Source organism: Ammospiza nelsoni, chromosome 4 (assembly GCF_027579445.1).
Source record: "Ammospiza nelsoni isolate bAmmNel1 chromosome 4, bAmmNel1.pri, whole genome shotgun sequence".
NCBI classification, from domain to species: Eukaryota; Metazoa; Chordata; class Aves; order Passeriformes; family Passerellidae; genus Ammospiza; species Ammospiza nelsoni.
Window position 1 is genome coordinate 42,408,812 of NC_080636.1, and position 12,221 is coordinate 42,421,032.

Here is a 12,221-nt window from a genome sequence, read left to right on the forward strand (position 1 = left end):
GGGATATGCCGTGGGGCGGACCATAAGAGAGGGAGAAGAGCAATAAAAGAGTGATGGTATCCTTATGGGAAACGCTAAAAATCAAATGGACAAAGTTAGCAGAAAAACAAAGAGAAACATAGCAAGCCTGTGGATAAAATGGTAAAAGCCTATGTAAAAAGGAAGTAGAAGTCACATAAATAGATACATTTGAAGTGAGAGGAATGCATCAGCTTCCATGTCCTGAATGCAGCCTGAAGCTCACACATCGATCTGTAACATTTCTGGTTTGCACAGAATGCATGCTCGACTCAGACACAAGATTATATTTTTGTGTGCAAATGTGTGGGAGTGTAAATAGTTTTCTGCGACATCAGAGAGGGGAGGAATTTGTCGTTTTCGAAACAATCTGTCTTGTGGCTCCTTTTCCTTTAAAATACTTGGCATGTAGAAGGTGTGCTTAGCACAGGCTGTCACGGTGGAGCATGAAGTGCTATTTCAAACAGGATGAAAAAGATCACCTGAAGTAGCACTGGAACAGCAAATAAAAAGCTCTGAGACAATCGCACACATGGACACACAGAGGAACGGGGCTCAGGCAGAGGCAGCTGCGCTGAGGGCAGAGACGCTGCGAGAGGCAGCCAGAGAATGCGAAATGTTCCTGACTTGGGGAGAAGGAGGAGGACAGGTTTCGTGGAGCGGAGGAGCTCTCGCAGGGCTCCGAGCGGGAGCACAAATACTGAGGGCACGCAGGTTGTAGGCAAACAAGCAGCACGAAGACGCTCTTGCGGCACGGACAGCGAGACGTCAGCCCCGGCTCTTTTACTAAGCAAAGCCACTTAAAAGCTCGCAGCGAGTTAAACAAGGGGTAACCTAAAGTATGTAAATCAGGAGTGCGATCGCATTTCTCCTGGCAGGAAGGGGAGGAATTAAAATCACAAAACCCCGCTTGAAATTGCCATGAAAATTCGGGGGGTGGGGAGCAGAGACGTTGATTTAAAGTTGCCCATTAGTCATTCGCACCCCCCAGCCCCCATCCTTGGCGGGCGCTGACCGAGGGGCCCCCTCCCCATCGCTTCCCCTCCCTTCCCTCCCCTTCTCTCCCCTCCCCTCCCCGGCTGATTGGCTGCACTGGGCTCAGCACAGGCCGGGCAAAAGCTTTGTCTGGGGACTTGGAGTGAAGTTGCGGAGGAATTTAGGCTGGAGCCGGCGAGGGAGGGCGCTCAGTGCGGCGGCGAGCGCGGAGCAGGCGGGAGGACGGGCTGCGCATCCATCCCCATCCCGCCCGCGGTCCCTGGATGCCGAGGGTGGGAGAGGAGCACGCTGCCCCCCGGAGCATCTCAGCCTGCAAGAGGAGCGCCGAGTCAAATGAGAAAGCGTGGATTGCTTACAGACTGTATCTGGATATCCCGGAACGGTGTGTATAGAAAAAGCCAAAAGTTTTCTGATCTGTAAGTTATTAATACTTGGCTGGCTAGAAAAGGCGTTTTCAAGCTGCACAGGACCAGATGTGCTTTGGATTTAAGGTACCGAAGGAAGGCAAAATAATTGCTTTTTAACTTATTGGGAGAAATTAATTGCAAAAACTTACAAATGTATCGAATCAACAGTAAAATGCACTTTTTATTCCTTTTTGCACTGATCGTAATATCTTGCAATAATGCTGTGCTGGGCAAGAATTTGAAATACAGGATTTATGAGGAGCAGAGGGTTGGATCAGTAATAGCCAGACTATCGGAGGATGTTGCTGATGTTTTATTAAAAATGCCTAACCCTTCCTCAGTTCGGTTTCGAGCCATGCAGAGGGGAAATTCTCCCTTGCTTGTAGTCCGTGAGGATAATGGAGAAATCAGCATAGGAGCTAAAATTGATCGGGAACAACTGTGCCAGAAAAACTTAAACTGCTCCATAGAGTTTGATGTGATCACTCTGCCCACTGAACATCTGCAGCTTTTCCATGTTGAAGTTGAAGTGCTGGATATTAATGACAACTCTCCGCAGTTTTCCAGAGCTCTTATCCCTATTGAGATATCAGAGAGTGCAGCTGTAGGAACTCGGATCCCTTTGGACAGTGCTTTTGATCCAGATGTGGGAGACAACTCCCTTCACACTTATTCCCTTTCTGCAAACGATTTCTTTAGCATTGATGTGAGAACCAGGACTGACGGTGCTAAGTATGCAGAGCTGATTGTGGTCAGAGAGCTGGATCGTGAGCTGAAGTCGACTTACGAACTCCAACTCACTGCCTCTGACAAAGGGGTGCCTCAGAGATCTGGGTCATCCCTCCTGAAAATCAGCATTTCTGATTCCAATGACAACAGCCCTGTGTTTGAGCAGCAGTCATATATTATCCAGCTCTTGGAAAACTCTCCTATTGGGACTTTGCTCATAGACCTCAATGCTACTGATCCAGATGAGGGCGCCAATGGGAAGGTCGTGTATTCCTTCAGCAGTCATGTGTCTGCCAAAATTATAGAAACTTTTAGGATAGACCCAGAAAAAGGTCACCTGACCTTGCTGAAGCAAGTGGACTATGAAGTAACCAAATCTTATGAAATTGACGCTCAGGCTCAGGATATGGGGCCAAATTCTATTCCAGCTCACTGCAAAATTATAATTAAAGTTGTGGATGTGAACGACAACAAGCCAGAAATCAACTTAAATCTGATGTCCACAGAGAGAGAAGAGGTAGCTTGCATTTCTGAGGGGTCACCCCTGGACACATTTGTTGCCCTGGTCAGAGTGCAAGATAAGGACTCTGGTGTGAATGGAGAGATCGCTTGTAAGCTCCATGGGCATGGCCACTTTAAACTTCAAAAGACTTATGAAAATAACTATTTAATCTTAACTAATGCCACTCTAGATAGGGAAAAGAGATCTGAATACATCTTGACTGTAATAGCAGAGGACAAGGGAACGCCAAGTCTCTCCACAGTGAAACACTTTACTGTCCAAATCAGTGATGAAAATGACAACCCACCCCGCTTCCAGACAAACAGATATGAAGTTGTTATCTTGGAAAATAACTCTCCTGGAGCATACATCACATCAGTCACAGCCACAGACCCTGATCTAGGTGACAATGGGCAGGTGACATACACTATTTTGGAGAACTCTGTTTTGGGAAGTTCTATAACCACCTACGTGACCATCGATCCCTCCAACGGGGCGATCTATGCCCTGCGAACCTTCGATCATGAAGAAGTAAATCAAATTGCCTTCATGGTCCAAGCTAGGGACGGAGGGAGCCAGCAGCTCATTAGCAATGCCACGGTTGTACTCACCATCATTGATGTGAATGACAACGCTCCAGTCATCGTGGGGCCGGCGCTACGCAACAGCACAGCAGAAATCTCAATCCCTAAAAATGCTGAAATTGGCTTTCTTGTCACCAGGATAAGGGCTACAGACAGAGACTCTGGTATGAACTCTGAGCTCAGCTGCTCCATAGCAGCTGACAAGGAAAACAACATCTTTGTGATGGATCCCCAGACTTGTGACATCTCTATCAATGTGAGTGTTGAATCAGTTCCAGCAAAACAATGGGAGTTTTTGGTGATAGTCCAGGACAAAGGCAGTCCTCAGCTTAGTACTAAAGCTCTTCTGAAATGTACCATTTTGGAGCATATTTATTCATTTTCAAGCACTGAAGCAACTTTGATAAGCCAGCCCTCCCTGGACATCTCCATGATAACGATTATATCCTTAGGATCTATATGTGCCGTGCTGTTGGTTATTATGGTTATCTTTGCCACGAGGTGCAATCGCGAGAAAAAGGACACCAGGTCTTACAACTGTCGCGTGGCTGAATCAACCTACCAGCACCACCCAAAACGTCCCTCCAGGCAGATCCACAAAGGGGACATCACACTGGTGCCAACGGTTAATGGCACTCTGCCCATCAGGTCCCACCACAGAGCTTCACCATCATCCTCCCCGGCCCTGGAGAGGGGTCAGATGAGCAGCCGGCAGAGCCACCACAGCCACCAGTCCCTGAACAGCCTGGTGACCATCTCCTCCAACCATGTGCCTGAAAACTTCTCCCTGGAACTCACCCATGCCACACCAGCTGTCGAGGTAAGGTCCAGACCTTGGTTTCGCACATCCATTTATGCAGACACTCATTTGGAAGCCTACACACCCCCTGCCTCATGGGAATGTGTCATGGATTTCTCTTCGATGTCACAGCTTTTCAGTTTTACTCCAATATCAACAGATTCCACTGCCCTGAGGAACTGGGTTAATTCTATTGGCAATAGCATTATTCCTTGGTTCTTCCCTGTAAGGCCAAAACAGTGGAGTGGAACATAGTGCTCTGCACTGGTTAACTGTTCACTCTTCCTTGCCTTCCCTCTCCCTCCTCTCTGTGCAGCTCCATCTGAGAAAGGGGGCCTGAACATTTATATTCAGAAACAATCCAGGAAACTCTTTGATTAATGGGGATGCAGAACTGAAGCATTCTGACACAGTTTGAGTACAGCTGCAGTGACATACAGCTGCACTGTATCCCAAACTTTGAGACTCTCTGTCTTAGTTTTTACTGCAAATGCTGGGTCATAGCTTGAATAAATAAGAGCTGTGTCCTGGTAACTCTTCACATGTAAAGTAAGGCTGTTTTGTTTTGAATTAGGATCCTGGAATGTTAAAGGCTTGATTCTAATATTTTAAACCAAAACAAAACTCCACCTCTGTTTAATTGCTTGTTTTACTTGTTAAAGAATAAATTATTAGGAATTCAGAGGCTAATGAACAGCACTGAACTTCCTCATTTTACAGAGTCTTCAGATGTTTTCTGTGTTGAACACTACACTATCAAATAGTCTATTATACTGCATTAAATATGTGCAGGAATTTGATTTAATTAAATCTTAAAGGAGAAAAAGAAGAAACCTCAAACAAACCTGAGAAACAAATTAGTGGTTTTACACCTAGGAGCTTGAGCTTTCATTTCAAGGAATCAGTCTTTTCACCTTTTCTTTAGCAGGTTTCTCAGCTTCTCTCAATGCTTCATCAGGGCCAGTATCAACCAAGGCCAAGTTTTCGAGGAAACAAATATTCCAGAAGCTACAGGTAAGAATCCAGTTTGTTCTGCTACATATGAGTGTAGGATGAGAAATATAGAGACATCTATATTTAAACAAAAAGTGGATTATAACGCACTTGAGATAATGTAGTTCTCCACAATTCTCTTTACAGATACGCCCTACAAGATATGGATAAATTCAGCTTGAAAGACAGTGGCCGGGGTGATAGTGAAGCTGGAGACAGTGATTATGATTTGGGGAGAGAGTCTCCAATTGACAGACTTCTTGGGGAAGGATTCAGTGACCTTTTCCTTACAGATGGAAGAATTCCTGCAGGTAAGAGCAGAATGGAAGCTGAGCAGTTTATTTACAGTTCTGCCTGGCTGTCACTTTGATAAACCTACTACTGAGAAAGCAAAAATTCTTTAGCTTTCAAGTCCTATATTTCCTTCCTTTTTTACTTTGCTTCATGATAAATACTGAGTTGAAGCCTTGATGTATCTACTAAAATGAAACCTCAGATACAACTGTAAATCTACCCAGAGCAATGCCTACTGTATTTTTTGTTACTCACATCATGAGCTGGCTCCAGATTCCTCCTAAAAGTATGATCTGCTCCAAGCCCTTAGACTTTTAATGACTGGGTGGATGTTTTTGCAAAGCCAGGCAGTTGTGGTTTGTTAAAAATACAGTGACCTACAATTTGGGAGATAGGTTTTCCACAGTGGATTTGATCCATATGACAAAAACCTTTACTATTTAGAAATTGAGTATGAAAGTGAACTAGAAATATGGATGGAGAAGAAAGAAAAGTGTTTTTCCCACTGAAAAAATGAACTTGAGTGGAAAGGGAAAGTTCTAAATATTTCCCAGATTTTAAATCTTGCAATGCTAATTTCTGGAAGCAAGAGCTTAAGAGGTACAATTCAAGGGCAGAGGGCAGAAAGGAAAAAAAATTAGAAAAGGGTGAGTGGCAGTAGGATAAACACGCATACACATATTCATGCATATGAAGTATTGCTTTTAAATTTATGCCCAAATAAAAGTTGAATGAAAGGTCATGGGAATTCATGCTTAGTACAGATAGAAGAATTTTGTAATTACTTTAATAATTATACAGCCTCTGGTTGTACCCTAGATCTTGTTCTTACTTCAGATCATATTTAGTTTTCTCTGTATAACCAGAGGGCCAGATAATTTCAGTAGGGTTCACTGAACCACGTTTATAAATTGAACAAGTTTAGTAAAGCAATTTTATAAGTGGAGGCCCTTTGCTTTGGGAGGTGGTGCAGCACATGGCCTTCCTAAAGTGACCCCCATGTATTAATCAGGGTTGTTATGCTAGACAAGACAGAACACCAGAAGTTCAGATTGTTTTGCACATACAATTTAACTTTAAAATTTTCTATGCATATTTTGCTCCAGTCTAGGTCTTGTATCACATACCCAGCCATTCACCTGCCTCGTCAAATGCGCTCAAAACCAGTGGCCTTGAAGAGTTTGTTTTCAGAATCTTTTACCTAAATCTGGACTTCTAATATATTTTTATCCTCATCCTCCCTAACTCCTACTTATTCCTCTGCCAGCTAGCATGAGGCATGTCTCATTCTCTCCTATGCTCTAGGAAGGAGGCAGGGAGGGATATCCTGGAGCTCTGAGTGGGCCTGGGGAACTTGAAGTGCAATGGTGTTGGCACTGGCACCCTGCCCTGCTGCTGCCAAGGAAGAGTGATCCCTTTACAGTGGGCAAATGGGAATGGTTGTCCTCTTAGCTGGCTGAAGTGCCCATGACCCATTTTCAGCTCTTACAATTCCCTCTCTAAACAGTAAGCCTAAGGATAGGATTTCCAAAAATGCCAGGCTAATGAAATTCAAAGTAAGGGAAACTCCTCTCAGTGCAGACAGAACTGGGTTGGGCTATCAAGATTGGTATTTAGTCTCACCCAGATGTCCATTTATTGCTATGCTTGGCCTTAATCCTTCAGATAAGTCCATTGAACCTGTTCAGATGAGACCTGAATTGATCTACAATCCCAATATATGAAAAGGAAAAGAAAACTTCCTGAAGGTTTCCTGTTCTCCATTCTGAAAGGTTTCTGCATTGTCAGTCTAGACACAGGCAAAAATGCTGTGGGAAGGTCCTTTCAGTTTGTCTATTTAAGGTGGAACAAGAAAGGAATGGAGCCAGTCCCCCAAAACTCCACAAATTACATGATTGGAAAGTTCCATAGGTGTCATTGAAAGACTTGTTTCATTTTCTTTTTAAATCTTAACCATCAAGTTTAAGTTCTGGAAAAAAATAAAAAGAGGAAAAAAAAAAAAGCTGTTGTTGATCTGGCCATTTTTAAATTTATTGCTGATTTAAGGACAGATTTTTTTTGTGTCACCATTCAGTTACTTCAGAGTATCTTTTGATCTTATGTTCAGGAATGTCAGAATTTATTATTTTAAACTAAAACCATTCCTGATAACAATGGCTGCAAAACTGTCATTAAGACAAACTTCACTACTAATGAAATGCCAGAGCACTGAAAGTATCTAATGAATTTAAAGGAGTCTGAAAGGAATCTTCTTAATTAGGAGTATAATCCTCACCTTCTGGGATGACTTGAGAACTGGTCACGGATCACTTATATGTCTTTTGACAGTTCTAACTCTTGGGCATTTTCAGGAAAATGTCATATATGGGAACAAATACTTGCAGGCATTTCAGTCACTTGTATCAAAACTTCAGCCACTGATATATTCTAGTTTGCTTTTTTTGTTTGGAACTTCCAGGATCAGCAGTTATTTTGCAATAGATTGAGCAATATCCAGGCTACAGTCTGAGCTTGTAATCTTGAAGAAATTCATACTGTTGCAGGCATGACATGGAGAAAGTTTATACTCATAGGAATGGAAAGGCCATTAGAAAAGCAAACAATATGATAGGCTGTGTATAGTGCAAAAATATAGTGCTGACAGTATGAGAGTAGGGCTTTATAAATCACTAGTACATCCAAAACTGAAATACTCTGTTCCGTTCTGCTTACACCACTACAAAAAGATTTTTTGATAAATGGAGTGGATCCAGAGCCAGATGGGAAATGTGTTGAGGGAGCAAGGAAAACTTCCAGGGCATGACTGCAAACATTTCTTTTGCAGTCAGTATATGCTGAGAAAGAACAAGAAACTATTCTGTGTGGGATAATCTAACCATTAAGTGATATGGGCAGGAGTTTCTTATGGTCGAAATATGCATAATGCAAAGAGTCTGTCATTTCTGAAAGCTGTCTTGAAGTTGGTGGCTCGGACCCATTAGTGCCCCAGCAGCACCCAGATCTTCTCCAGCATATCTGGCAGGCACACAGACTCATGGCCTGAGGCGAGGCTTTGTGTCCTACCATCAGCTCGCTTTGGGCTGGAAAATTAAGCATCTTTGCTGGCACATCCCTCCCTGCAGGTCTGTCAGATTGCGCTTTGCCTGTCTCTGCTTCCAGGAGCCATTCCCAGGCCTCTTGGAATATTTGCAAAGGACCCTCGCAGTGCCCTTTTGTGGGCCAGTCTGGAGCAGTGGAGCACTCAGAGTTCAGTCGTTTGCCCCACGTTATTGTTTCTACCGGAGAGAAACAGGGAGAGAGTTTGAGAGAGCGGCTCTTCCATCTTCTGCTCTTCAGCCCTCATGGCTGAACTGGGTTCCCATCCAGGGGGTTGGAACCATCCTTATGCCAAGGCCTGAGCCAGGATGGGCCAGTAACCTGAGCTACAGAGCTGCAAGTGCTCCTGAGAGTATAAATCCAGTATGAACACCAGAGTCACACAGGCTGGGAATTAGACCCTCGAGTTCTCATAGTGGATTAAAATTTAACTGATTTAGTTTAAAAGGTAATATGGCAGTGGATCACCTTGAGTTCTACATACACTTCATTGTGAGAACAAAGGAGTTGTTTAATGGAAAAGGAGATCCCTCTGCATATTATTATTCTTTGCTCTTCATTTTCCCTGTCCATTTACTCCCACTTGATTGCTCTGATATGCCTCAGTTGTTGCATGTGGAAGACTTCTCTAAAACTCAAGTGAGTGCTTGGAGGTGGAAATTTCTTCCTTTCATTTTATATTTTTTAATGAGCTAGAACTGTACAAAGGGTTCATGTGGCTTCAAGTCACAAGTGCTTGTTTTTCCACCTGCAATTCACATGTTTATCTTCATCTTAGCTAAGAGATTGCATTACTCTCTTACATGAACTGCACTGGTTGTTCTTGTTCTTGGCAATGGAGGTACCAGACTGTTTGTATTTGCCATGTTCCTGCACAGAACAGAGAAGAGGAATTGTGGGAATCCATAAAATCTGAGAGTTTTGGGAAAGCTGCAAAAGGCAGGCCCCAGAGACAGCAGAACTGTGATTAGAGCTAAGCAGCAACCATGAGATAGGTCAGCAGAAAAATTATTTACCAAGTAGAAAAGCAAGGGCAAATAGAACAATGAATTGTGTATTAACACTTGTCTAGAATAACTCTCTAAGCTACAGAAAAATTTATCTAGCAAGATATTAGAAAAGTTGAAGCTTAATAATGGAGCTCTGTGCATTGTGTTTAAGGCTTACAAACAGGTATTGTATTTGAAATAAGCAAGCATTGTTTAACCACAGGTACCTGTGCTTATAGTGGTTGGATGGAACTACTGTCAATGTGCTTTTGCTTTGTGTGATTGGTCAAAAAATTTATAAAGTGAGTTGTAACATTGAGTTCTTTGTCTGCTGCCTGGGATGTGAGCTGGTGGCATCTTCCCATTGTCATAACCATGGAATGAGAGTGATGTTGGAAAATGAAACAGCTCGAGGCACATTCCACAGCAGTCCCAGCCAGTTTGTGATTTGTAAATAGCCTCCTGCCGGCATCAAACACCTCTGGGGGATTGCAGTGCTGGTGGCAGGCACCCCTGTGAGTGCAGGTGCCGAATGCAGCAGGAGGGGTGCTCACTCTCCCGTGTCTCTCTTGCAGCCATGCGCCTGTGCACAGAGGAGTGCAGGGTCCTGGGCCACTCGGACCAGTGCTGGATGCCCCCGCTGCCGTCTCCTTCTTCCGACTACAGAAGCAACATGTTCATCCCTGGCGAAGAGTTCCAGGCACCCCAGCAGCAGCAGCACCTGCAGCAGCAGCAGCACCACCAGGGCCTCGAGGAGGATGCCCAGGCAGCTGACTCCAGTGAGAAGAAGAAGAGCTTTTCAACATTTGGGAAGGACTGCCAGAGCGAGGAGGAATCAGGGGACTCCTGCACCTCCTCGCTCCTCTCGGAAATGAGCAGCGTCTTCCAGCGCCTGCTGCCGCCCTCGCTGGACGCCTACACGGAGTGCAATGAGACGGATCGCTCCAACTCACTGGAGCGCAGGAAGGGACATGTGCCAGCCAAGAATGTGAATTATCCACCGGGGGTGGCAGCCTGGGCAGCCAGCACGCATTTCCAAAACCCTGCCAGCAACGGGCCCACTCTGGGGACTCACTCGGGCGCGCAGCCTTCATCCAAATGGCTGCCGGCCATGGAGGAGATCCCGGAGAATTATGAAGAGGATGATTTTGACAATGTGCTCAACCACCTCAGCGATGGCAAACATGAACTCATGGATGCCAGTGAGCTGGTGGCAGAAATTAACAAGCTGCTGCAAGATGTCCGGCAGAACTAGTTGTTTCAAAAGCCTATTTTTCCATATTTATGGAAAACTGGAAGGGGGAAAAAAAAAAGAACAAAAAATAGACTGAGGAGAACTGGCATTGCCAACTAGTTGCATTTATCATAAATGTGTCTGTGTATGTTGAATATTAAAATACTGTATTTTCATATGTACACAATGCAAGTGTGATTATCTTTATCTGTATTTTAAAAATACATTTGTACCTTATATTTATGTGTAATTTAACAAATAAATTTTATTTTTGTACACCCACAGCAAGCATGTTTTCCTAAATGTATATAGATGGTACCACCCTTGTCAAACTTAGAGCATTCTTGCCACACAGGCATGTTTTAAAAAAAAGAAAGAAAAAACAAGAAGAAGGATTTGTTTTCCATTATCAGTTCTTTCAAATGTTTCAAATACAAATTCAAAACACTGAAAAAGTTATGCAAATGTTAGTTTCAGTAAATGATCCAACACCTTTTTTGCAATGTTTTATTCTTATAATAAATAATTGTAACTCCCACGAAACCTAAAATGTCCTTTTTTATTTTGATGCTTTTGGTCTATAGAATAATTTTCTAATTTAAGTCATGGATTATTGCAGGCTGAAGTTTTCCTGTCTTTGGCACATAAGTGTTTTCCCCAGTGAACAAATGATGGAATTCTGTGATGGGTCTTCCACTGTGATCTCTGCAAAAAAATGTAAATTTGCTGTGCTGTTGTTACACTGCAAAGCCAGTTGAAGTCAGCAGTGTATACTTGAAAGACAGCAATAAAATCAGCTTTTCCGACCTCAAGCTGAATTCTGAATTTATGTAAATACAAAAATTGCAATGAACTGCTTTATCTTTGTAAATGACACCAAAATAAAAGCAATGTTGCATCTTCCAGAAAAACAGCTATATTTTGCCTCTGCACAGCAGCTACATTTTATATTAGCTATTTTCTCTGTTGTAAGTGTGCCTGTCTTTTGTTTGCAAAGCAGTAGAAAAATGTTTGAACTTCCTAGCAAAGGGCAAGCTAGCAGGTACATTTGCTCTGGCTGCATCCCATCTTTCCATAGTGGGGCTTTTCTCTGTCCTGAAGCTTGGTAAAAAGTCATTTATATTATGGTGCCATTGCTGTTGTGGGGGTGATGTAACTAATATTGCTCAGATAAAAGTCAATGTCATCCTTTTAGTTACTGCTTCAAAACTGGTTTTGTTAGCCTATCACACACAAAGAGATCTTTTTAGTAGTAAACAAATGGATTTTACTGTTGAGAAACATGGGTGGGTTTTGAGGTTTTGAACCCCCTGTGCTCATTGCAGGAGTGTTAAGAGACAGCCGTAAAAAACTGTATTTTTTGGCATTTATGCAAATGGATATTTTATGTGATATATATTTTTTTGCCTGAACTGTGGAAAACTTGGAATAATCCAAGTTAACCTGGGCACAAAACTGATACATTTGTTCTGGAGAATGGTCCTGGTAAAGTATCTTATAAAATATTTTTTTTTTTTGTGCTAGATACAAAAATTCCTGCTTAATGTTATCCCCCAAAAGCAAAAATTTTGTTGTATGCA

General features: G+C 43.0%; 1 protein-coding gene across 2 annotated transcripts; it reads left to right on the forward strand.

Annotated features, from left to right (window-relative positions):
• The first annotated feature begins 1,234 nt into the window (after positions 1-1,234).
• PCDH18 (protocadherin 18) lies at positions 1,235-11,552 on the forward strand. Of its 2 annotated transcripts, none has more exons than XM_059470721.1 (4): positions 1,235-4,056; positions 4,961-5,049; positions 5,176-5,339; positions 9,983-11,552. In XM_059470721.1, exons 1-4 carry the CDS (start codon positions 1,573-1,575, stop codon positions 10,660-10,662), a joined length of 3,417 nt encoding a protein of 1,138 aa, XP_059326704.1. In that variant the 5' UTR covers positions 1,235-1,572; the 3' UTR covers positions 10,663-11,552. The 2 variants fall into 2 exon arrangements, with proteins under 2 accessions (XP_059326704.1, XP_059326705.1); XM_059470722.1 differs by having other exon boundaries at positions 4,964-5,049.
• The last annotated feature ends 669 nt before the right edge of the window (positions 11,553-12,221 follow it).